General features: G+C 38.4%; 1 protein-coding gene across 1 annotated transcript in view; it reads left to right on the forward strand.

The window, feature by feature from the left end:
- The window catches only part of Itga4 (integrin alpha 4), a 77,689-nt gene that overhangs the window by 12,646 nt on the left and 37,449 nt on the right, over positions 1 to 27,594 (forward strand). Inside the window, exons 3-15 of the mRNA NM_010576.4 lie at positions 4,717 to 4,823; positions 4,922 to 5,051; positions 9,691 to 9,758; positions 11,012 to 11,141; positions 12,503 to 12,588; positions 13,423 to 13,485; positions 13,575 to 13,712; positions 16,669 to 16,780; positions 18,934 to 19,028; positions 20,136 to 20,226; positions 20,751 to 20,796; positions 21,166 to 21,320; positions 23,914 to 24,068. Of these exons, the coding sequence (NP_034706.3) occupies positions 4,717 to 4,823; positions 4,922 to 5,051; positions 9,691 to 9,758; positions 11,012 to 11,141; positions 12,503 to 12,588; positions 13,423 to 13,485; positions 13,575 to 13,712; positions 16,669 to 16,780; positions 18,934 to 19,028; positions 20,136 to 20,226; positions 20,751 to 20,796; positions 21,166 to 21,320; positions 23,914 to 24,068 (1,376 nt within the window). The remainder of the gene's footprint in view (positions 1 to 4,716; positions 4,824 to 4,921; positions 5,052 to 9,690; positions 9,759 to 11,011; positions 11,142 to 12,502; positions 12,589 to 13,422; positions 13,486 to 13,574; positions 13,713 to 16,668; positions 16,781 to 18,933; positions 19,029 to 20,135; positions 20,227 to 20,750; positions 20,797 to 21,165; positions 21,321 to 23,913; positions 24,069 to 27,594) is intronic.

Consider the following 27,594-nt stretch of genomic DNA (forward strand, 5'->3'; position numbering starts at 1 on the left):
CCTCTTCACAACTGTGTATCAAGTACCTTCCTGCTATCTGAGCAGCAGTGTTCTACGCTGCCTGAGTGCTACTGTCAAAACACAACCAGTCTCTCCTCCTTGAGGAGATGTAGAAGATTGTATATCTAGCACTCCATTGTCCAGCTAGAGTGTGCAGTGAACAGCAAAACAAAAGGGGAAGAGGTGTGTTTAAGAAGAGTACCCAGTTAGCTTTGTACTAGCAACTTATTTTTGACCATTAAGAATTTTAAGTTTCACTTACATATGCTGGTAGAAATCATTAGTTTGAGATTTAAAACTAACACGCACACACACATATCCTATTTTCTTCTTCAATTTGAAAAAAATAAGACTGGGCTTAATTCTTGGACTAAGAAGGATGGTTTTTAATATTTTTTTCCTTAATTTGTACTGGGGAAATGCAGTCAACTGTGCCACAAATTAGCCATTCTAGTGCAAAAGAGTGGAAAAACATCAGATGCTAATTTCTGCTGACCTCTTTTGTTTTCAACCATGTAAAATACTTTTTCAATCATGGAACTGAGATTTGATTTGCTAAAAGTTTAGCTTGGTAATGTATAAGCTGACTTGAAAATGGGAATATAAATCACTGCAGCATGACATTGGGTAAAATAAAATATGGATTTCTTTTTTTATGGTCTTGTCAAGGACATTCAGGAAAATTAGCTTTCTTGTGACAGTCTTTGCAAATGTCACCTCTGTCAAAATGAATATCAAATTTCTTCATGAAGAAAATATGTTTAGTATTTAATTGCCTACTCTCATTACCTAGCTGAAACCCAACAGGACAGATCTTTTATTACTATTTTGAAAGCAATCTAAGTTTCCCAGTAATTAGACAGGAAAGGGCCTGCCCATCTACATTGTTGAAACAGTTGTTCTTAAACCCAGCTTCACCCCCAAATACAGTCATCTGGGAGATATTTTTGAATGCTGATGGCCTGGTCTCCCCACAACCCATCAGCCTTGGGTTTGAGTACTCGTGGTGGGGGAGGGGCACGGGAGGTAGTTGGTATTTGTTTAAAATTCTCCTGGGTGATCTCAAGACCATTCAACTCCTTCACACGGAACAGTAGATTTACAAGCACAGAGGCTGAGGGAAGGAACTCTCAACGGTCTAAGAAAAGCATAAGATGGGGCCATCTTGACTCTTCTGCTGAGATTTTTCTGGCATTCCCAAAGAGAAGAGAAAGTGTTCCAGAAATCAAGGAAGTTCCAGAACTGGAGTGGTGACTTGCAGACTATTCCTGGAACTAATTTTGCCTAGTAACACATACTGAAAGCCTCTCTGTATTGTGGTTGAAGTTGAGGATTGTCTCAGTGGGAAGCAATGTCAAGAAGCAAAAAGAAGAAATAATCACAATGTGTAGATGTGTGGGTGTGAGTGTGTATGAAGGGAGGATGTGTGTATACATAAGTGTATGCCTGTTAAAATAATTCCTCACAATTTTATTATTTTATGAATTTTCTTTATGGCTTCATAGTCGTACTTTTGACCCATTTTGAATCAAGACATGTAACACAAATAGAAGACTGATTATTGTTTTCCATTTATGAAGTTCAATTTTTAGCACATATTTCTGGGTTTTGGGTTGGGATGGGATGATGGCTAATAAGATTTGGGTTTGGCCACAATGAAGATGAATAAGGTCTGTGCTGAACCATAGAAGCAGAGCAGAACGGCTGCAAACAAATGTATGCAGCTAATCCCAGTCAAAACAAAGTCCTCCTTCCTACTGGTTACTATTCATCATCGTTTCTTCCCAGCGATCACAGCCTATACCATTAAGAGCTCTTGACTTCTAAGGTTGAGTCTTTTCTGTAAAGTAGATAAGTGATATACATTATATCGTTTAATATATACACACACTATGTAAATATATATATATATTTAAATTACCACAAATCAGAGGCCTATAAATTAGACAGTATCTGTTGTTGATACCACATAATAACACATGTGAAAGACTGTGTCTAGTCTGACTTAACCCCAGCCTCCACATGCCCCATTCAAGAGCAACTTAGCCTCACCACTTGAATCCTGAGAAAGTCTGAGCATTTTTCATGTCAAAATAAACACCTCTTCTTGTGGCTTCTGGAGGGCTCGTTGTTCTGTTTCTAAGAATCATTGCTTTAACCAGAGAACTAAGAGTAGGGACTTGGGCAACACAGGAAATAAAGCCTAGAGCCTTACAGGCTCTCAGAGAAGTCATTCTAAACAAGCCAGGTCGTTCAGAAGTCCTTCTGAAGGACTCAGAAAAAAACCAGAAATGGAGAGATATGTGCTGAAATGATAAGAAAGGGGCACAGAGAACAGGAAGGCTAGGCAGTAACAGCAGTAACTGTCTTCTGCAGGGCTAACTCTACTGTGCAGGAAGCAGCTTGGATAAAACAGATAACAGCTTAACTTGGCAAAGGTGTCTCTAATGTTCATTTAAAAACGTAGGGAACAGCTCAGCTAAGAAACACATAATTGCATGCAGGATGCTATTCTTGCACATATGAACTTCTGGGCCATTTTCAGCTAGCAAATTTGCACGCTATCATTTGCATGGTTCCAAAGCATCGTGTTTGTTGTTTTTTAACGTCTGGTGACTAACTAGAGAAGAGAACATTTGTTTGCAAATATCAAACCTGATCTTGAAGAAAACACCCATTTTTCATCCCCATGCAAACAGGGAAGGTGGCGTTCGGAGGACCACGCACTCTTGTCTTTAACAATGACAACTGCAGGTGGATTGGCTGGTGTTGACTATAATTTTAAAAATAGTTTTGTATTTTCGATTATATGGCATTTATTGTTATAGTAACAGAGCTTCAACTGCACATAGCCTGGCTGCCTTTGGTGGTGCGTTTTTGACATTAATTTTAAAATATTGGTGGTTTTAAAGACAATTCCAACTGAAAACTGCATCCCAATGAAAATTAAATCCTTTGGCCTCCCCTTCTTACTTCTCCTGTATTGGTTTGGAATCATGTAGCCCTAGTAGCTCCCTGTGTTAGGCTAACACTGTTGGTTGAATGCTTCTCAGCAATTAGAGTGAAGTTTATTGGAACTGGAAGATGGTAGCTGAGAGCTCACAAAATGGAGTGTATAATGGAACATTATAAAACAGGTTCTGTTTTCCTGGACTTCCTTCCTTTCCTCTTCTTTCTCCAGCCTTTCCTTCTCTCATCATTCTCACATAGGAAGCTCTGTGTACATCAAGACTACTCTCTATCAGGGTTTGGACCACAGCGAACTGTTCTTCCTGTTGCTTAGCAGTGTTCTTTCTCTGGGTCTGTTTGCCTTCATTTCTCAGTCAATCTCCCAGACTATCCATTAGTAGTAGAAGACATCATTGGTTTCCAGGAAACCAAGCCAACAAAGCATTATCAATGTTCTATGCTAACCATGCTTCTGACCTGATCTGAAGCAACCCTTGGAATGGACAGGGATGGCTGGATCCCCTGACTAGGACTCCAGGAAAGAGTTTGGGCAGCTCCCGTAAGCTCGGTTGTGTTAAAGCATTAGGTATTTCTGTGAATGATGGTTTGAAATCCACACATATATTCATAAATATCTTCCTACACTTCTTACACAGAATCTTTATGACTCAGGAAAGTCAATACAAATGATCTCCTTTTAAATATATTATCTTTCTGTATGGAGGCGTTGTGAGTGTTCCTAGGAAACTCTACCTAGGATTCAGATAAGAGAGGAAAACAGGTAGTTAATGATACAAAGATGCGTGTGAGACATTTTGTTATAACACTATAAAAACTTGTGACCAGTGTTCAAAATAAAGAATTCCAGCTTCCGGTACACTTACCTCATCGAATCAATGCTGTGGCTTTTTTCCCCCCCGCTGTCAGAACTAAGCACAGAATATTCAAGTGTTAACTAAGGAGAACAGAATGTAATGCTAGAGAAAAAAAAACCCTATGATCCCCATCTTATCTCAGTCTTCCTCCAGTTAATGATGTGAAATCACTCAAACACAGAATCTCACTGGGGCTCCCACTCAAAAGCTAAAGGTGTGTGCTGGCAAATAAAACATCATTGCCATAAAGACGACTGCTCTACATTTCAGCAGGGCTGGGTTGCACCTGAGTAGTTCTGTTATGTTGGGCTGTTTCTGCAATTTATGCATTTGCCAAAGTGTGCCCATTGACTTTTTTCCCCCAACACCGTATTGTTTTCATAGAACTTTCATCATTGTTGAAAACACCAGTCATTCCACTAAGCCTAAACCACAGGGCATGTTGTTTCAAAGGCTATGCATTATTGGTACGCTAGTTATATACTCTACTGTCTACTCGCTCAGTCATTTTCACGAGTGCTTGGCTGATGTTAATAAATGGGTAAGAAAGGCAAAACACAAATTCTTTTCCAATCATCAGCCTCTGTTTTGTATCAAATGGACCTTGCTCATCCTGTTCAGGATAATTAGCTACCTCCTATACCACTGAGGCCACTTCTTCATGGCCTCTACAACATCGCTCTGAGGTCATTTCAGCAAAGAAGATTCAGCTTGTGTGGAGAACAACTGTGTTTGCAGAGAGCAACTCAGTTTTACTCCTAAATTGAACTGAATACAAGATGAGACAAAGATGGGGCAAGAGAAACCCTGGGAATCAGGGTCTAGCTTTAACTACTCTATGCCTTTAGAAAAATTTTCAACAAAACTGATGAGATTTTCCCAAATACTGCAGGTAGCCCCAGTGGAGAGCCTTGTGGGAAGACATGCCTGGAGGAGAGGGATAACCAGTGGCTGGGGGTCACCCTTTCCAGACAGCCTGGAGAAAATGGCTCTATCGTGGTAGGTACTGAAGTGGGTCCACCAACTGAGACCAGTCCTGGAATCAGACTTTCGAGGTGTGACTTTCATATTTTTGTTTGACTTTTTGTTTTATCCAGACTTGTGGGCACAGGTGGAAAAATATTTTTTACATGAAGAGCGATAACAAACTCCCCACTGGCATTTGCTACGTCATGCCTTCTGATTTGCGGACAGAACTGAGTAAAAGGATGGCCCCGTGTTACAAAGGTAAGTGGGACTTGACCGAACTAGAGGAAGAGAAGCAAAGGAAGGAGTCCACTCGTTTGCATTTGCAGTTTTGCCTGCTCAAAGACGAAGAATATCCTTCATAAGGGCATTGTTAACTAACAGTATCCTTCCTTTGTTTACTTTGTGCAGTATCGATACTTTATACAAACATGCCATGGTTTTGAAAAGCAATTCTTCATTTTCATTTGAATAATTGTGGAAGCTAGTTGGCAACTATCCAACTTTGTACTAAATTTATATTTTCAAATCAGTCTAAGCATGTCTAATGTCAGGGAAACCATAGGATCCTCAAAGTCATGAAATTACATACAAAATTCTTATTAGAAAAAAAATGACCATAATTCTTGTTTTCCTAGAAACTTGTAGGGGTCTTCAAAAGGATTCAAGGCACTAGTCAGAGCAAAGCCTTCCCACTTCCTGTTCCCCAAGATATTCCTTGAAGATGTAAGGAATTACTGTTTATAGCAACACTTGGTTCTCAGCCTGTGTATCACATCTCCTTTGGGGCTCAGATAACAATTTGCCTGGGGTCACCTAAGACCATCAGAAAGCACAGATATTTACATTACAATGTATAACATTAGCAAAGTTTCACTTGTGAACCCTCAGCAAAACTAATTTTACAATGGGGGGGGGTCGTCACAACATGAGGACCTTTATGAAAAGGTTATAGCATTAGGAAGGTTGAAACCACTGGTCTAAATTTGGGTAACTCTGTCTCAATGGAAACCTGTATTTTATGTACAGAATTAAGATATATATTTAGATTTTGGGACAAATGTCAGTAGCTGTCAAGATAATATTTATAACAATCAGTAACTCTAAAACTGTCTTTAGAACACCAAAAATATGATGAACACCAATTCATTTTAATGATAAAAAATACTATTATTATCTCCCTTATCCTCCAAAGATAACCTTGATTACCTGTTAGAACTTTGAACTCATACTTAAATTTAGGCACTGGTTCTGATCATTTTAGGATCTTTCATATCTGGATTCTGATGTCCTGGAGAAGTCCATTTAATAACTGTTTATATTTTACCTTAAATGCAAGAAGATAAAATATGCATATTAAATTTTCAATTGCAATAAAACTCAGTCTGGAGTTCTGTATATTTCTTATTCTCTTTTGCCTTATAGTTTTATTTTATGTATTTAAACATTTTCCTGCAGGATTATTTTTCTAAAATATACCTATCTATATTCTTTTAGAAGTTAATATGAGCATAGCCTTATTAACATAGCACACACTTGAAAGGGGTGAGAAGTCATGGCAGGGAGTGCAGAGACATCCATGGAGTAATTTGTCAAAAGGAAGAAGTGGGCCTCAGTTTTTTTCATAGAAGTTTATGAAGGAAAGAGCATCAGGAGAAAAAGCAGGGCTGTGTCACTTAATAAACTCCAAAAGCTTTGCAGTAAGAGACCTTACACATCTGTCCACGTGGGTCTTGATTCTTTCTGTTAGGCAAAGCAGGAAGGAAGGGATAATAGCAGCAAAGTAGCATGAGACAATTGAACAGCCACCTGCAAAAAGAGTGAAATTGGATTTTTTTTTATTGGATATTTTATGTATTCTCATTTCAAATGTTATCCCCTTTCCCAGTTTCCCCTCCAGAAACCCCCTCTCTCATCCCTCCTCCCGTGTTTCTATGAGGGTGCCCCCTCCCACCTTCTCATTCCCACCTCACTGCTCTGGCATTCCCCTACAATGAGGAATCAAGCCTTCACAGGACCAAGGACTTCTATCCATGCCAGACAATGCCATCTTCTGCTACATATGTTGCTAGAGCCATGGGTCCCTCCATGTGCACTCTTTGGTTGGTGGTTTAGTCCCTGGGAGCTCTGGGGGATCTGGTTGGTTGATATTGTTGCTCTTCCTATGGGGTTGCAAACCTTTTCAGCTCCTTCAGTCCTTTCTCTAACTCCTCCATCGGGGTCCCCATGCTAAGTCCAATAGTCAGCTGCAAGCATCTGCCTCTGTATTTGTCAGGATCTGGCAGAGCCTCTCAGGAGACAGCTATAACAAACTCCTGTTAGCAAGCACTTCTTGGCATTCACAGTAGTTTCTGCGTTTGGTGTCTGTATATGGGATGAATCTCCGGGTGGGGCAGCCTTTCCTTCAGTCTCTGCTCCACACTTTGTCTCTGTACTTCCTTTAGACAGAAGCCCTTCTGAGTTAAGAATTTGGAGAGGAGTGGGGAGCCTTGCCTAACCTCTGGATATGGTCTCCACAGGTTCTCGCACCCCTTTGTTGGGCATTTCAGATAATCTCATCCCTGTTGGGTCCTGGGAACCTCTTGCTTTCCTGGCATCTGGGAGCTGCTGGTGGCTACCCCCTGTTTCCTGTCCCCCATTGCTACACACCTCTGTTCAAATTCCTGACCTTCTGTATATTATATCAGTCTCCTCTCATACCTGATCCTAGCTCCCCATTTTCCCTCTCCCTCCTTTCTTCCTCCCAAGTCCTTCCCACCCTCTGCCTCCTGTGAGGATTTTGTTCCCCCTTCTAAGAATGACTGAAGAAGCATTCACATTTTGGTCTTCTTTATTCTTGAGCTTCATATGGTCTGTGAATTGTATCTTGGATATTCTGAGCTTTGGGGCACTTATCAGTGAGTGCATACCATGTGCGTTTTTTTTGTGACTGGTTTACCACACTCAGGGTGATATTTTCTAGTTCCATCATTTGCTTAAGAATTTTAGTAAGTCATTGTTTTTAATAGCTGACTAGTACTCCGTTGTGTAAATGTACCACATTTTCTGTATCCATTCCTCTGTTGAGGGACATCTGGGTTCTTCCCAGCTTCTGGCTATTATAAATAAGGCTGCTATGATCATAGTGGAACATGTGTCATTGTTATATGTTGGAGCATCTTTTGGGTATATACCCAGTAGTGGTATATATAGTTGGATCCTCGGTTAGTACTATGTCCAATTTTCTGAGGAACTGCCAGACTGATTTCCAGAGTGGTTGTACCAGCTTGCAATCCCACCAGCAATGGAGGAGTGTTCCTCTTTCTTCACATCCCTGTCAGCATCTGCTGTCACCTGAGTTTTTGATCTTAGCCATTCTGACTGGTGTAAGGTGGAATCTCAGGGTTGCTTTGATTATCTTATACCATACACACAAGTAAACTTAAAATGCAATCAAACCTTGACTGTGAAGCCCCCAGGCCTGGAACCTCTGGAGAGTAACAGAGAGAGTAATGATTTCCTGGAGGTCACAACAAAAGATCAAGCTACAAAAGGGAAGGGACAAGTGGCAGTAGGGCAAGCATCAGAGTTTTTGCATAGCTCAGGAAGGCATCAAGTGAGCAGCGAGAGAAGCTGGAGTCAGGCATGTGCAAACATTCTCAGATGTGGTGATCATTACACAAATATATATGGAAACTCATCAAAGAGATACCACAAAACCAGTAACCTGATTGCAAGTCAGTTAAACCAAGATCTTTTCTCTTCAATGAAAGCAGAGATATGGCTGATGGTTTTATGAAGGGTGGTTGGTGTTACTAACCATCACAGACTGTAAATCAAACCTGGAGATCACCTCTTATCTTTTGAAATGGCTATTTGCCAAAAAGATGAGAGATAAATATTAGCCAAGGTGGCATGAATGACTCTACAGAGCATCATGAGAGACTCTACAGAAGGTTCTCAAGATAAAGAAAATAGAAACTCCACACACAATTCTATGGTCCTTTCGGGAGTGTGAGAGCAAAGGACTCATGGGTGGTGCATGTATGTGCGCTTACATACAATGGACTATCCTCTAGCTTTAGTAAGCGCTGCCATTTGGGATCCCATGCATGAGTATGGAGAACACTGTAAACCAAGCACAGAAAACAACAAGCAATTACATTTATATGTAAAATCTGAAAATACTAAACACAGGGAATAAGAGTGGCCGAGTGGTTGGGGGTGTGGGATGTGGAGCAGGATGAGGAGGTTCAGTCACAGGACCCTGAGTTTCAGTTTTGTCAGAGAAATGAATCTAGCAAGGGGTTTATATGCAACATGACAGCTTAGTGTGGGATTTTGCCAAGAAGGTAGATTCCCATTGTTGTGACCACATGTAGACAAAAAGTCACCATGGAAAGGGAGTGCGTTGCTGGGTGAATGAATAGCCATTCTACTTGTGTGTCCCACAGAATTATCGCTGTGCACCTCCAATATATGTAGTAACTCAGGGAACTGTAAACCTAAAGACTAAAATTCTAGCTCTTGGCCTTTCACTCAGTGATTCATTTTAACTTTTAGTTATGTGTTGCCAATACTTCCCATAAAGTGGAAACAGAGGGAGAAATACCTTTAATTGTGATTCATGATGATAATTTGAAGGTTAATACAGGAGAACTGAATGATCTTAAATCATGAAAATTACTATTATTTTCAAAAGTAGAACATAAGACACAGATCTTAAGACTCATGTTTGTGAAAACCTCTGAGAAAAATAAAACTATGGTGAATGGTCATTATGATAAAAATTCAACCTGAACCATGAGAAGACTGAATCAGAAGGATTTTGAGTTAAAGGCCAGCCTGGGCTCTACAGCCAAACTCTGTCTCAAAATATATATTCCAACTTGTCTAAACCAATATTGAATTTCTGTTTTAGATTATACGAGAAAATTTGGAGAAAATTTTGCATCATGTCAAGCTGGAATATCTAGTTTTTACACACAGGTAACAGCTTAATACTACCTCCAGTGATTGTATATGTATAGAAGCTTAATTCTGGGGTTTCTCTAGACTTAGTGAGTAACATTTAAGTGATCTTAAGCTGTAGACTATTATTACCATGTTCACACCACCATCTGTTTTACATGTAATTTTAGAAAATTATAATTGTAGTTTTATAAATTGTAAAATTGTAAAAGGCTAATACTACATAGGATCAAGAATTTAGTGGAAGTCTAAAGTAGCTAGTTATTTATGTTGCTAACTTCAAAGATGAACATATCTATCCAAACATATTGTTTTAATTACTAGTTGAAAGTGAAGGAGATAAATGAGTCCCTTTTACATTAAAATTATGATAGTAGTGAGGCTTAAACTTACAATACCCTTGAAAATCAGAGATAATCCTGACCTCTTTCCGATACCCGAAACTCAATTATATCTTATCCTCAGTTTAAATGGTAGTAATAATAACAATAATAAATGTTGCAGGTTTTCTCAGAAACCCATTATAATTCCATAAATGGTCTCTAACTCCATGGAGATAAGACATTATCACTTTGGCTTCATTGCCTTTATCCATGTTAACATGTTAGAACAATTCCTCTTTTAGTTTGTATTGAACTGACTGCACTGAAAGCTGAGGGTTACATAGAGCATATACTATATGTTAATTAGCTTTGTTGCTCTGGGTTGTTATGCAACAGAGGCAAGAGCCTGGCCCACTCTTCCTTCCTTCCTTCCTTCCTTCCTTCCTTCCTTCCTTCCTTCCTTCCTTCCTTCCTTCCTAGTTAGGCTAAAATATGCCCTAAATTTCACTAGCCTTTTTATTATCTGAGCTGAGATTGTTAGGGACACTATTCAGTGATTTTTGCAAATTGAAATAAATTAAGTCTCCTTTACTCTCTGGTAACACATGATTATCCTGGTAATGAACTCTAATGAATTACACACAGATGATTGTCTTTCATTGACCCACATTGCCTTTGTCCCCAAAGCTTATTCTAGTGTCTAATGGCCCTGCCTTTGATATTTGAAACCCACTGGTAAATGGGCAAAAAGTTCCAGAGTTTCTTCTCTAAAATTCTATTCTTAGCTTTTCTGGCTATTTAACATATGGTTTTAAATTAATAAAATGTTCCCCTTTTTAAGCTTCAATACAAAATGCCTTTCCTGACTATTTGCCTAGAATGTTGTATATTTGCAAGAGGTTTGGTGTGGTATGATTTAACTTTCAAATCCTGAGTTTTCTCTTGCAGGATTTAATTGTGATGGGGGCCCCGGGATCATCGTACTGGACTGGCACCGTCTTTGTCTACAATATAACTACAAACCAATACAAAGCATTTGTAGACAGACAGAACCAAGTAAAATTTGGAAGCTACTTAGGTACTGTAAAAATCTGACCAACTTGAATTATCTGTGCCTTAGAAATGATATATGCACCCTACTGGCCAGTAACAATTAGGTATATCAGAAACTGTCTCAATTAAGCATAAAGCCAGCTGCATTTCTTTAACTGTGTATCTTATACTGACACAGGTAGCATTGTCATTGCTGCATCCCTATGTAGGAAGTGGTGAATGCTTACTTCATCTTAGGAAGCCCCCTCCCCAATTCCTTTTTTCTTCCTTTATTTTTTCTTTCCTTCTTTTCTTCCTTCTTTTCCTTCCTTTCATTGTTCTTTTCTGTTTTCTAAGACTAGGTCTCATGACGTAGCCCTAGTTGACCTCTGACACATGAGTGCTAGAATTAAAGGTGTGTGTCACCACTCCTGGCTCCCTAGGAAGTTTTTATGCTAACTCTGTATTAATGCATTCATTTAAATACATGGCTTTGAATATATATGCATTAATTCTTAGACTAGCAAATGAAAACCAATGGATCTTAAAATGACCTCCTAGCTGAAGAAGAGCATTGTGAAGTATATTCTAAAACTTATGATTTTGACTTCTTCCTTATAGAAGTTTTGTTTTTAAGATTATCTTGGACTGTTTCTCAAAGTTTAACCATTTTCATTATCCTTTTCTCCTTCCTCCTCATTGTTATTTCACAAGTCGAGAATATCATATTTGTCCCCTATATCTCTACAACATACATATTTTGTGACATCATTTCTCTTTACAGTAAAGTACATATGTTCTGTAGATTTTTTTGTTTTTGAACAAAGCACAGGCTTGTTTGACCCATACGTGCTTTAAGTGTGAGCATTTTGTGTTCAGAAAGGGCAGTGATAAAACAAGTAGGATATTACTATCATTCCAACAGAATTCCTCAGACATTACCTTATGTGATTGAACTATGGCTTGAAGTATTACAGGAAATGTAACCCATTTTCTGTCTCTTATCACACAAAGTTATATATTTATGTAAAGTCCCTGCAATAGAAAGATTGCATGAAACCTGTAAAGATTGTCCTTTGAGAGCTTCAGAGTTTTGTGTACTCTCAGATGTTGCATCTGTAATCCTGGATGACCATTTGATAATCATATCACACAGACAATAACAGATCAAGTGTCAAGGTCATATTTTCAATATAGAGAGCTTGGAAATTCAAACCTGTATCATTGTTTTTATAATATATATCTTTAAATTGCTTAAATGCCCATTTTAAGGTAATATAAATGTTTTTTGAGGTTCTCTGTAAGCTAGTCACTTTGAGTAGTTTTGGTTACCTCAATGCAAAGAGTTAGAAAAGCATATATCTGCGGGGAATGATGTGCCTCATGCGTTTCTCTCCCCTTATGCAGGCTACTCAGTTGGAGCTGGACATTTTCGAAGTCCACATACTACCGAAGTCGTGGGAGGAGCCCCTCAACACGAACAGATAGGAAAAGTAAGACTTGCATTTTCTCTCTCTCTCTCTATTTCTTCACAACATCTTGAATAGATTATATGACAGAGTAAAGTGTTAAAGAGACACTGCAAAATATAAGATTCAAATGATGAGCAGTATATTGCATCAGTTGAATCTGTTCAAGATTTATTTATAGCTCTCAAAGAAATTTAGCTGGAAAATTCTAAAGGGAACTATATAACTTAAATGAGGCTTTGTTATGAGTAAATTGATAATATATAAATAACAAATTATAGATAATATAGTGTGATAATAAATAAATAAAATATAATTATCTATAGATGCCCAGAAAATAAATTTACTGGTTATTATTTAATAAGAGGGAGTTGAGACAGGCCATGCTGCATGATAAGACTAGAAAAAATAGAATAGAATAGAATAGAATAGAATAGAATAGAATAGAATAGAATAGAATAGAATAGAACAGAACAGAACAGAATAGAATAGAATAGAATAGAATAATTCTAGCTCTAGGTTTTTCTACTTTTCCACATGAATATTGGGACCTCAAAAAGTTTTTCTTTGGTAAACCCTTTTCTGTTTTGTTTTGGTTTTTTTTTTCCCTACGGGATCCAAAAGTTAGTTTTTGGGATGATAGGGTTTCAAGTCAAGCATATCAATGTAAATATTAATATTACATATCATTTTTAAAATTTGTAGTGGTAACAATTTTATTAAACACTTGATATTTTATGTTTGTCCATTTACGTGTTGTAGAGATTGATATTTTTATTAAACAAATAAGTTGGATTATTTTTAAGAGAAAATTTGATAAGAAAGTAAATGTCTTTGGATTCTTTCCCCCAATTGCAGGCATATATATTTAGCATTGATGAAAACGAACTGAACATCGTATATGAAATGAAAGGTAAAAAGGTAAATACATTTCTGCTTTTGGTGTTGCTGGGGGCTTCTATGAATAGTGCCGTGTATTCTCATTGCATATATTCTTTGCTTTGGAACAGCTTGGCTCATACTTTGGAGCTTCTGTCTGCGCTGTGGACCTCAATGCAGATGGCTTCTCAGATCTCCTTGTTGGAGCTCCCATGCAGAGCACCATCAGGGAGGAAGGAAGAGTATTCGTGTACATCAACTCTGGCATGGTATGTCTGATTGTCCCCAAACTGGAAGTCATACGTGAATTATAATTCAGACTGAATCTGCTCTTACTTTAGAGTTATGAGATTACAGGTTCTTTTTGAAATTAGTGTGTTCATGTACACAAGTGCAAGACGCATGTTCATGCATGCTTCTCCGTGCCATGGTACATACGTGGAGGCCAGAGCAAAGCAGGCCTCTCATTCTACTGCATATTCCTGAGATCCAACTTGGATCATGAGACTCATACAAGAAGCACTTTTATCCACTGAGCACCTTTGTCAGGCCATAGATGGATAGTCTTAAGCTTATTTGATGGACCAAAGTAAAATTTCTACTGTTGTATTGACGCTCCGAAAATGAAACCAAGCATGCCAATGAGTAACTATTCCAGAAACCTGAGACAGAACACAAAGGAATCTATGGGCACAGCCTGTGCGAGTTCACTCTAGTAATTAAAACCTCCTTTAGTTTAATTTTCACACAAATATAATTTGGAAGAATGGTTTTTGCAGATACTTCAAAGCAGATGTTTGTATAACTCAATAATTATCATTCTTATATAACTTAGTAAGTTATTAGGAATAGATGAAGCATTCAATATTTTCAACTTCTTCATTTGCAAACAGAAATAAAGTCTGTTGATAAAAAACTATTGCACACTTCAGTTGGATTAGATTCTAAAATAATATGAGATTGGCATCACTTATTCTGAAGTGGCTACATTATTAAGTTAGATATTTACTGAATATTATTCATTTTAAGTCATGAGCAATATTTGGTCCTTTGGTTTGAAAATAAGACTGGGCTTGTAAGAAAGCAGGTTCACTTTCTAGGACACAGCATCTTTTAGTCACGATTTAGTAAAGTGCACTTGTAACCTTGCTCACTCAAAGTTTTTCAGAAAATTTAATAAGTTTTCACTTCCAATGTTATGCTAAACTCTACACAATGCAAAAGAAAAGGCTTCTAGGGTTCCAGGGTGGACGTCTTAAAGTTCTGAAAATAGACTAGAGGGTTACAGATGCAGAGGTTCCCGAACTTTCTTTAAACTAAAATATATTGTTCTCTGTATAGGATTGTCTCAGATATCATTAATGGCAGCATGAAAACAATTGTACTTCACATTTCATAGATGTGAAGTTGTCCCCACTCACAGATGCCCTTCCTTGTATTCACTTACCCTTAGTCAGCAAGTATCTCTCATTTTTCCCTTGTGGCAAATATCTGGTATATTTTAAACAAGGAAATGTTTTAAAAGTAGTTTAACAGTAAAAATCATTGCTAAAATAAAAGAACATTTTTTCCTCCACAGAAATCTTAGACCATCCACATATGAAAACAGATAAAGGGAATGCTCAGAGAGCAAAGGACCAGTCACTAGGCTGCCCTTCCCTCTGACTGACCCAGACGCACTGCTGTGGAACACAGATCGGCTTAGTAACTGGATGCCATTTTTAGATCCCACAGTGTGGATTTCTATTCTTCTCTTTGCACTTACCTATTTCTAAACTCTCTGAAATGGCACTAGCCGCTAAGAAACACAACAGTTTCTTTCCCCCATTTGTCATTGCCTGTGCTCAGGATAGGACTCATCTGTTTTGTTTACCCTTGTTGTTTTGTGGCCCATACAAGTCCTAGATCAGCAGACACTCCAGAATTATTGTCAATGAACTGAAAGAAAGAAGGTTATTTGAAGGACTTGGGTTTTGACCTAATCTATTAAATAGCTCTCAGGGGTCCTCAGTGAGCACTTAGTTGCTATTCTTGATGACTGTAGGCTACTTGAACAGGAGCAATTACCACATATTCTCCTGGAACTCTTCTAAGTCGGCATTGTCTTGAGGGTATACATCACATGTCTTCACAGAAACCCCGCCTCTCTTCCCTTTAGTCATTTCCTAAGGCGCCAGCCCATTGTATCCTTCAGTCCTTGGATTTAATCCCATTCCATGTCAATGATAGTGATTACATCTGTAGAGATAGATTCAAATTTTAAATTCATTTAGAACAAAAATGAGCCTTAGTGAAAATCTGGAATGGGAAATACTATCAAAAAAAGCTGAGAATAATCCCAGTTGTGACTCAGAGCTCATTCTCACAGCATACTTGGACAGTTCATCCTATATACAATAACAGCTCACCTTCAGCTTCAAAGATGATGATAAGTGCACTGCTGCTTAGATAAGGTTCCAAAGGGCAGCTTAGGTCACATCATCTGTTATCTCAGAGACCTCCATGGCTTGCTATCCTTTGCTTCAGAAAGAGTAAATTTCCCTTTTAATCCATTTGCTATATACTGTAAGACAGCAATGTGTCTTTTGCTGTCATGTTCATTATATATGTTTATTAATTAATAAACATATGTAGCTGTTTTCTGTAGATCACAGTCACACTTTCCTTGCAGTAGCCACCTTACATGTCCCTTTGTGAAGTCTCTCTCAGGTCGTCTTTCCATTCTGCTCCTTATTGGAATTCCTTCCTTGCTTCAGTTAGAACTATTCTCCCTTCTTCTCATTAGTGCAAAAGTAATTTGTACGTGTAAGTCATGTGCATGCTTGTATAAAGCCCGTCTTGTATCCATGGTTCCTGGAGGAAGCAGGGTGTTGCTTACATATACTCCTCCATGGCCCCTTTCACTGGTTCACTCTGCCCAGTGAGTGCATTGTCTTTAGCAAGAGCTCAATAAATGTTTGTTAAATTGAATTATTAAAATGATTTATTGGATTTTCAAAGCTGGGGATCTTGGGTTCGACAATTTCCCATGTCCTCTGAGCTCTAATCACACTATTCTATGTGTTGACTTAATAAATATTTATTGAATTGAACTGGGATGTGTGTACTGAAGCTCTCTCTGTGGTTTGATGCATTAGAAAAATCCATATCCAATTATAGCAGTAAAGCACGTGACAAGTTGCCAGGCGGCTTTATAATGACACCTCTCTTTCCATCCTCATCTAGGGAGCTGTGATGGTTGAAATGGAAAGGGTCCTTGTCGGAAGTGACAAATATGCTGCAAGATTTGGGGAGTCTATAGCGAATCTTGGCGACATTGACAATGACGGCTTTGAAGGTAATTAAAAATCTCTAGTTTGGTACTTAATTTCTACATTTAAAATAGCTCAAGGAAGCAAATGTGATTGTAGTTTTGTGCTTGTTCACCTTTTTGTTGAAAGAGGAACCAGAATGATATGCCACCTAGATTTTGAAAATGTTATGTCAGTTATTAATCTTTATCACAGTTAATTAGAGGGGGTTATTCAAAGCATTTTTATTGGTTCTAAAGGTACCATTGATTATAAGTAGCATCATTCTTTACTCATCTCTAAAATGATGCTTATCAACTCTTGATATCCATCATTTTACTATTTAAAAATGATCCTGATATTAGAAAGAAATTATGAGGTGTCTATATCATTGGAGCATGATATTTAACTACCAGTACAGCCCAGAAACTGAGCAAACCCAACTGAGTCTGGAGGTGAAAGTGGAGCATGTTCTGGTGCCCCCTGCTATGCCTGGAGTACTGTCTGGAGCTGCTTTGCTCTAGGATCTGGCAAGGACCCAGCAAAAGTCATAGCATTGGTGAGGGGCAGAGTAGTGGCTATCCACCAATTGACCTTGAAGCATTTACATGATTAATAAATGGCACTGTCTTAACCATGCATCCTGCCCTAGACATCAGGCTTGCAGTAGAAATGCCTTCCTCTGCACCTGTCTGCTCTCAGCCTACTACTGGGAGTTAACTGGGCCCATGAAACTGCACACATAGGATAAATATGTGTTAGAGGAGAGTATATGGTTTCCCAGAGTGCAATAACTTCCTACAATTTAGAAAGTAAGTTTTTAATGTTTATTTTCATGCCTTGGAATTGAATCTTCTTGATATTGCCACTGATAATTAAAATATGGTTTGTCTTAAATAGCAGTCAAAATTACCACTGTAGTTGTGAAAAAATTGAGACAATAAGTAATATCATGAAAATAAACTTTCTGTTCTTCAGATATCAGTTAAAATAATTAAAACACTGCATATTATTAAGTGCATTAATATGCCTCCATAGCATCATGTGGTATAACAATGACATGTTCTTGCAGCTATGGAATGTTAATTTTCTTCTTCGTGTTACATGTATTTACATCACTTAAGCAATGAGATGAGTCAGCATGTTTGTTACTCTTGAGTTGTTTTTTTCCATGTTTTAATCCCAGTGTCATAAATTCAACATTAATCACAATAAATTCATTCTGTCATTATTTTACAAACAAGACATTTTCTGAAATTCTATTTGTATGTGTGTGTATCTCTAATTACCACTACTGGAAGAAGAATGGATTCAGAAACCATTTTACTATAATAGAAAAGTCTAGAGATTCAAAACTAAGGTTCCTGTGGTCATACAGTCTCCCATTATAACACGCCAGATGCTGTTATATGCATTTGATGTGTTACATCCTCTCATACCAAGCACATTTGTCTTTGTGTGCTCTCATTCCATGAGTGGGAAGCAAGACACATAGAATAAACACTGGGGACATACAGAGCAGCAGGGCACAGCGACAGAGCTGAGGTGTCAAGAGGTATGTTTGCAGCCCCCGTACGCTTATCCGTTATGACAGAGTGTGCTGCAAAACCACCCACTCTGGTATTTTCCATACGCAAAATATTATGCATAATCTTGAAGCTCATGTAGTTAGTTTTTTGTTTTTTGTTTTCCTGGCATAGTGGTTGTATTTCCTTATAAGAGGGAGTTTTGAAGTGGATGCTCACAGTCAGCTATTGGATGGATCACAGGGCCCCCAGTGGAGGAGCTAGAGAAAGCACCCAAGGAGCTAAAGGGGTCTGCAACCCTATAGGTGGAACAACAATATGAACTAACCAGTACCTCTGGAGCTTGTGTCTCTAGCTGCATATGTATCAGAAGATGGCCTAGTCGGCCATCATTGGGAAGAGAGGCCCCGTGGTCTTGCAAACTTTATATGCCTCAGTACAGGGGAATGCCAGGGCCAAGAAGTGGAAGTGGGTGGGTAGGGGAATGGGGTGGGGAGGAGGGTCTGGGGAACTTTTGGGATAGCATTTGAAATGTAAATGAAGAAAATATCTAATTTAAAACATAGAGGGAGTCTTCATATTATGACACATGCATTCAGAATCATGAAGGCTAGCTTTCCAAGTTCATCCTTTGCATCAAGAGTTTTAATATTTTCATGATTTAAATCCGACAGATATTGCTATTGGTGCACCACAAGAAGACGACTTGAGAGGTGCTGTCTACATTTACAATGGCCGAGTCGATGGAATCTCCTCCACCTACTCACAGGTAAGATGCTCTTCAGACTTGCACAGGAACATCAGAGACTAAAGTACCCTCAGTATTTGTCTGGTAACGTGGACTTGTTGTCTCTCTCAAATATGTAACATTTTTATTTCACCACATAATATTGGTATGTGATCTTATTTTAACTCTCAATACAATTTTCTTTAAACCCTTTATTGCCACTAGTGTTCCATTCCATTTTTTTTCTTGTCCTTATGTGTGACAGCACATCTGTGTTTTTGAGGCAATGGCCATTATTTCCCAACTTTGCCCACTTGGATACCAAGCGCAGGTAAAGCTTTATGCTTTACAGAGCTAGCACAGGGAGTGAAATGCATTCATGAGACCATGTTTCTTTCTAAGTATAATAGTTAAACTAATAATATCTTAATACAAATTTATGACAAAACTCTCATTTCAATTCTATATCTTGACACCTCCAGATATTTCAGTGTAGAAAAAGACCTACATTCTAAGAAAGATTTTTTTCAGAGATTTGCTAGCTAACATTATTTTGGTGTGACCAAAAATAGGCAAGTGACCCTCTAAATTTAATTTAAAAGTTAGGTATATGTCAAGTCAAAGACTGATTTTTTTCTTCCTGTGAATAGTACCCATGTATTTCTAATTCAGTGTTTGGACATGAAATTAAATAGATGGAGCAGACTGAGGTGTGGAGTGTTCTTGAACGGAAAGGAGCAATCTGTCGAAACCAGTAGGTTTTCATCAGACATCTGAATAGTAATATATGATAAAGAGTAATAGATATCTTATTTTTCAAAATCTCTGTTTATTTATTAATGTTGATTATGGAAGTAAAAGCAGAACTTGAAAAAATTCAAAGACAAGAAATAAGTAATTGTTTTGGAAACACTAAAAATTATCCTATAAAATATTGCCTTTTTCACAACATAAAGTTTTTGTAACAAAATAGATTTCAGGTGTTTTTAAAGGTGGGAAATTTTACATCTCTTAAAGTGTAAGAATGTGTTTTCTTGGTCAGTGTGCTAAGACAAGCCTGAGAAGATCCATTATTTAACTAAGTAAAATCTTGGAAATATTAGATATTCCCAACAAGATTACACAACACAGCCCCTTTATTTTTCCTAGAGAATTGAAGGACAGCAAATCAGCAAATCATTAAGGATGTTTGGACAATCTATCTCAGGACAAATTGATGCAGACAACAATGGATATGTTGGTGAGTAGATATGTCCATTTTCAGGTCTGGGAAGGAAAAAAATTTTTTTGTGGGATGCTGCTTTAGTGTGAACATAGAAAGCCAATGTGAAGGACTTCAGATTACTCATAATTGTGTTCTTGAGAAAGAAAAGAAGTACGTAAGAAACCAATCAAACGTGATGAAAAGCAAGGAGATATCTGTTTTGAAAGACGTGAAAGGCGCCTTCTGGAGGAATGCTTCCGGCTTAAAGCTTTATATTTTGTTTGGCAGCCCTGTTGCAAGCATCTAGCATCCCGTTTCATTTCTTTCTTATAAAACGATTGCTGCTGCTACTTCTGGGTGCGTAGATTCAGACATATCATGAAATGGATCTGAGGATGCGAGCTTGCCGTTCCCAATTATGTTTCTGTAAATGCTATTTTGATACAGTTGAAATGTGATGATTAGTATTTGCTGCTGCAAGGTTATTCTCTTTAACTAATAGTGATTGGTAATCTACCCTGTTGATTTATTATTTTTTTATTATTATTACTATTCTGCAGATGTAGCCGTTGGTGCATTTCAATCTGATTCTGCAGTGTTGCTAAGGTGAGGTTGATGTGTGTCACTCCTTAATGACAGTTGGGCCTAATTGTAGAGTGTGGGCGGCAGGTTTTAAAAGCAACGGCCTTGATGATGCTCCTTTTGGTATCCTGGAGTCCTATCATTAAACTTTGGGATATTTTTTCTCACCTTGTTTAGACATAATTAAACAGACCATCAGATAAAGCTAATGGTTTTATAGATTTAAGTGAAAAGTTCTCTTAATCTGTACACAAAATATAATCATGCATGTATGTACATACCACTAAGTAAGCATTTTAATGACGTTGCTTGTTTGTTGGGAACAAATGTAATTACTGTCTTTACAGTAAGATTATTCTATAACTAATATTAATAATTTTATTGCCTTCTTAGGACAAGGCCTGTAGTGATTGTTGAAGCATCTTTAAGCCATCCTGAGTCTGTAAATAGGACAAAGTTTGACTGTACTGAAAATGGACTTCCATCTGTGTGCATGCATCTTACACTGTGTTTCTCATATAAAGGCAAAGAGGTCCCAGGCTACATCGGTAAGCACAGCCCACAGAACTAATACCATACACTCATTCTGTAATCCAGGAGTCAATTGTGTGCCCTCATCATCCATTATCATGAGCATTTGACATTTCTTTAGAGCAGAATGGAACAATCTTTTGATATGCACCTCTTGTCTGTCTTGTTTTTGTTGTTGTTGTTCTCAATTTGTTCTAGCCAGCATATGAGGCACAAAGGAGGTTTAGTGCATAACTCAAGAGGAGGAGCTAAGGCCACCCCTTGCTGCGTTAATTTAAGGTGAACCCTCTGTGTGTAACCTGTGAAATCTTCAGAATCAAACGAGGGCACCACAGCTCCCCTGCTTGACAGGGCTCCTCTTGAAATGTTTTTATTGTTACTACTGCCTTTTCCACAGAAATGGAGAAAGAACATAGAGCCTTGGGGATGCTGTGTAGGTGTCACATCACTGAATTACACCCTCAACGCTACTGAGCTTGTAAAACCTGGAGCATAGCATAGGTATGAAGGAGTAAGAGGCACAGGGTCTTCATCTAAAGTGTATGCTGTTATATTTGAATAATTAAAGATGCTTCTCTGGAGGCTGGACCTGGATTTAGTATATGTAATATGCTGCCACCCTCAGCTCTGAGAACTGTGCCCCTTTTCCATTTATAGGGAACTCTTCAATTGACTGCCATAGAGAATATAGCATTAATATGGATCATTCAAGAGGGTAGTTAATGCTAACTTTCACACATACACACACACACACACACAGAGAGAGAGAGAGAGAGAGAGAGAGAGAGAGAGAGAGAGAGAGAGAGAGAGAGAGCAGCCTTTAGAATAGTTACTAATGAAAATGGCCCCCAGTAAGTCATACTTCTACCTGGGGTTATCATCGTTTGGATATTAGTCACTTGTGAAATTGATTGAGCAACAACTGAATAGGCTGCTGTTATATAAAGATCACAGAGGCTGCCAATTGCTTATGGAGCCAAACTTTTGATGTGTAATAGAGGTTCCAGTCTGAGCAATTTTGTTATGTAATGGGCAGCATGAACCCAGCATCTGTACTTTATGAGACTCATTTTTTAATAATGCTCTTGAAAAGCCCTGGCCAAAGCTGAAGTAATAAAAAGATGGGCAAAGCTTCATCTGGTTATTGGCACCTGGGGAGTGTGACCCCAGAGTGAATTACACATTAGCATAGACAAGCGGATGGATTATCTGAAAGATACACAGAGTGGATGCGGCTGTCTCCTTGTTCTTCCAACTCCTTTGCACTAGATCTGTTTCTTAATGTCTGAAAATGAATATATGAAACACAAATAATCACAGTGTTCTTATGAAAGCGGCTCTGGTAAGAATAACCCACATGGTAGCTTGGTGAGGTCATTATGTTCTGCCTCTTGAGGGGAATACATTTGTAGTCCCTCCTTTACCTTTGCTCTGGACTCAGGTGATAAATTTGAAAATGGTTACTTCAGTTGCAACTCTCTCTTGCTTTCTAGGTAATTATATTACAGTTATTGTAATTTTGAATTCAATTGATTTAGACTTTATTTTCTAAATTAAATGATGGTTGAAAGGTTTATTTGAAAATGAATGTAAGACTAACAAGTTTGATGCATACATTGTGGGCAAAATACCTTCAGAAAAGTATGTTTCTTTTCAGATGTAAATGAATGTTGCAGAAATTATATATATATATATATATATATATTTTTTTTTTAAATTTACTTAGATATCATTACTCCTGTGCAGTGAGGGCAACTCAGTGGAGGACTGCTCTCAAGTCACTTTGTAAAGAACCCTTTTAGAGTCAGGAAATGAGGCTTACTTCCTAGCTATAATCTGCTTTGATGATTTTATGGCTTTTAAAATCCCCCTCTTCTTTTTTGATCCAAGGATCTTGTTTTTCAGCTAAATATTAACTATGTCGGATTTTAACCACCCCTAAACCACTAGAATATTTGAGAGAAAGATTATATACTTCTCATTTTCATTTTAGATTAACTTTAGAGGGTCAAACCATGAGCAGTAAAGTCACAAAGAATGAATAATTGGTGATTGGACTGAAAGGAAGGTATTTTTTTAGTAAGCCATTTTATAAATTTTTGGGTTTTGACCTGGTTGTTCATTTTATATAGGAAAATTAAATAAAATATCAAACTTTCAAATAAGAAACACAAAATTAAGGGACCCATACTATATTAGACATTAGGCATGCACCACACAAGTCAGCTATTGTACAAGACAGATTCATCCTGAGAGATGCTGGAGCTCACGGCTCTAGACACACTTCTGTCATTGGCTGATGCATAGACAAACAGACTCGTTCGGTTAGCCAAGATTTTTGTGTGGTTTTCTCATTCTTATATGTGAAAAGATTAAGCAAATAACTAAAGGTGTTAATAAAGATAACTGGAAAATAAGTTAATAATTTTTTATTTTATTAAATATAATTTTAAAGAATATTTTATTTCTTTCTTTTTTCATACTTCAGTTTATCTGCTTCACACTGATCCAAGGAAAGAACTCAGGGAACTTCCTGGTTGACTTGTAACTGCTAATACCTCAGTGCCTTAGGAATGGATGCTAATCACGATGCTTTCTCTGTTTTTGCAGTTTTGTTTTACAATGTGAGCTTGGATGTGCACAGGAAGGCAGAGTCTCCGTCAAGATTTTATTTCTTCTCTAATGGGACTTCTGACGTGATTACAGGAAGCATACGAGTTTCAAGCAGTGGAGAGAAATGTAGGACACACCAGGCATTCATGCGGGTAAGGGAAACTACTTAACGATGAAATACAGACATCCCAATTGTCCATGCGGCAGCAAGTTACTGTGTGTTTATGGGCTGTTAGCTTCCTGTCCCGGTTAAAACATTAGGCAGCATCAACCTGGAGGATGCAAAGTCTATTTCTGGATGTATCTTTATCTTCATCTATCACATTTGTCTGTGTCCTTGCATCCAGAGACTTTCTCTTCCTCTGATTGCTATTCCCTGTGCTCCTTTACCCAGTTGTTTGGAAATGTACCTGTATTGTTCTGCAGAGCCTCAGATGGTTTCTATGGTGTGTTTGGGGATGTTAGTTTGCTTTTCATGACCTCAGCTAGGCAGAAGCCAGCACGAATGCATTGGGGCTATTAGTCCTCGCTGCAGCTTTGTTGGGGTGTCAATGGGAGCTTGTGCAATTGAGGCTCGGTAAGGCTCATTTGTGGGCCAGGATGACAGCTCTCATGATGGTTCGGGGGTGGATAATCCTGCCAAAGCACAGCAAATTTCATGTTTCTTTTATGAAAACACTCATTCCCGAGCCAAGCACCATGCTCCTCACGTTGGTTAAATTTTAGCATCTGCTGCTGTGCCAGGTTCCCCCCCACCCCCACTGGGGAATCATGTATTCCATCAGAAAATCTATTGTCACAAGGAAGCCCAACTATTCCTAGGAGCCCTTTCTGGGATTTGGAATAGTAGCCTCAGCTTAGAATATAATATTCCCTAAGATACTTACTCCAGGAAAGGCAAACAAGCATCAAGACTGGTTCACTGTGTCTTCTGAGAGCACTAACAGGCCATTTCCCCATCTCCCTTCACAGGGTTTATTATGCTAGAGTAAAGCTGTAAGATGGGTCAGAGCCAAACACATAGAACAGTATTTATGTAGCCATCGGTTAGGTGGCATGGATACGAGAGGCTCTTTTATTTTCTTCCTTCACAGATGCGTTTTGACTTATATTAGTCAATTACAGAGAGAAGGGCTGAGGCCATTTTCAGGGCAACATGAGGACCACCTTTAGATGTTCTCAAGGAAACAGGTTGTGTTTAAGTTGCAAAAATAGCAGCAATTTGAGTTTGATTTATTTTGTCCTGTTCCCTGGCGTTGTTCCTAGTAATAAAGGACTGGATCATCCAAATTGTACATTTTCTTCAGAGCACATTTGGAGTAGAATTAGAGCTTAGCAGAAGTTTCCACGATCTGTGTCATGTGTCCACTCAGAATTGCCATGGCTTTTGTGATAATGAGGGGCACTGTTGATGTTGGGCCCTATCATGAATGTATTATTATTATTATTATTATTACTATTAGTATTGCTATTGTAAGGCTGGAGAGCAATAACAGTGGGCTAGGCAGACTCTCCAGCATTTAATTGCATCCCAAGTCCTCCTATTCTATGGCAAACATTTAATTATAGTATCTAGTGATGCGATGGGGCATGCACTATGTGGAGCTTAAAAAAAGTCATTGTTTTCTCCGTTTTTTTCTTTCCTAAGTTACATAAGCAACTTCAACCTTCATTTACAACAAACCCAGAGAAGACGTAGGAACCACAGAAGCAACAGTTTCAGCTTTGAGTTCCGGCAAGGAGCTGTAGCTATTGTACAAGTGTCAGTGCAGTCTCCTACCCCTGCCTGTCTGGTGGCCCACACCATTAGGAGACATTAGCATTCTTATTGTTCACAGTTTAAAGCACAGGATAGCAACCCCACATCTTATTCTCTCTCTCTCTCTCTCTCTCTCTCTCTCTCTCTCTCTCTCTCCCTTTTTCCTGATGAAACAAAGAAGATGGGCAGTGGTCAGATTGGCTGGCTAGTTCTTGTGTTCCGTAAAAGATATCTGGTATCAGAATGTATGCATTTGACCTAGAGCCCCTCAAGATTAAATGTGCGAACATATCTTGATATAGTATTCAGGGGCATTGGGGAGGTAGCTCAACTTGTTAATCTTGTTGTTCTTCCAAAGGACCAGAGGTTAGTTCCCAACACATAACTCACGACCTCCCATAAGTCTAGTTCCAGACGATATGACCTTGTATGGCCTTCCATGACTCCCACACACACAGATGCATGTACACACACACACACACTTGTGTCACACATGAATAACAAATACAAATAAAATTAAATCTTTAGAGTAGTCTTTAGAGTCTTGATTTCAGGCTCAGGACACTCAGCATTCAGGACTCCCTGCTAGTGGATACCAATTAAAGCTCAATTTTCTCTTTCACTAAGTTCTCTGGGTGCCACTGGGTGTTTATTAAATAGATTGTGTCAGCTTCTGTTTGAGACTCTTATACATTATCAGTGACTAAAAAATAGCAAGATCACACCCTTCATGCAGTTTCTATGCTGGTGGTAAGAAACAAAAGCATGCTGGGAAAGAAAGCTCCAGTATTCTACAAGATTATACAGACAAGGGAAAACAAGTGAAGGAGGAGGAGCCGAGGACAGGAGAGAGTGAGATGCTGGTTGGGAGGTGGACATAAGTAGGAACAATATACATAAGAGTAGGGCTCATTTAGAAGGTGATATCTAAGGAAAGATTGAAGGATTGAGGATTTTTCCCCCATGCAAAAAAAGCAAGGCTGTGGCCCCTAACTTCAGTGTATAGCAGCAATATGTATAAGACTTCTCAAACAATATGGTGGACTGTAGGTAGAGCTATTGACTGCACAGACCTGCAGAAGCTATGGAGATCTGCTGTTTGATCAAGTCCCTGCATGGTACATGTGAGAATCTCAGACAAAGGAGCAGAAGGTTCTGGGACCCAGTTTTCAAATGCTTCAGGACAAGAAGATAGCAGGTTGGTTTGGGGGACAATAGAGAGGTGAGGTTGACTAACAAAAGTGAAGAGTGGGGATGAAGGGAGAACACTTGCAGACAGACCTGAGGGTATCTGTGAGTTTTTCTCTAGTGAGCTGGAGATTTATGGTAGAAATTTGAGCTGAGTATATGTGACTTCAGTATGAAAAGCACTTTGGCTGCTGTGGAGAGAGGATTGATGGATCATAGGTTGCAAGCATTGACACAGAAAAGACTACTGATATCACCAAGGTCAGAGTAATGTTTCCATCAGAGGTGGTTGAAGACAGATTCTATGCCATTTACTAACAGACACTATATCAGTCACCTGAAGGAGAGTCATCAAGACGAGTACAGAGTGGTTGGCCCCTAGCAACCAAATACATAATTTCTATAAGTTCAGAAAAACAAATACTGCAAAAAAAAAAAAAAAACAACTTTTACTTGGAACACTCTATTGTTCAGTTGTTACCTTGCTGAGATGAAGACATATTTAACTTCTCAAATAAATTATCAGTTAATCATGGGCATATACTAATCTATACTTGGAGAAGGGTAACAGGAAGGCCTGTCACCATCAACATTCTGAAATCCAGTAATTCAGTACCTTACAATTAGACTTGTGTGATAGCTGAGGGGTGAAAGAGAAAAAAATCATATGGAAATAATTGAGAAAAGATAGGGTTATTTTTTTTTAGGGCCTGGTGAAAATTAGCGTGTGT

The sequence above is a fragment of the Mus musculus genome, chromosome 2 (genome assembly GCF_000001635.26).
Source record: "Mus musculus strain C57BL/6J chromosome 2, GRCm38.p6 C57BL/6J".
NCBI lineage: Eukaryota > Metazoa > Chordata > Mammalia > Rodentia > Muridae > Mus > Mus musculus.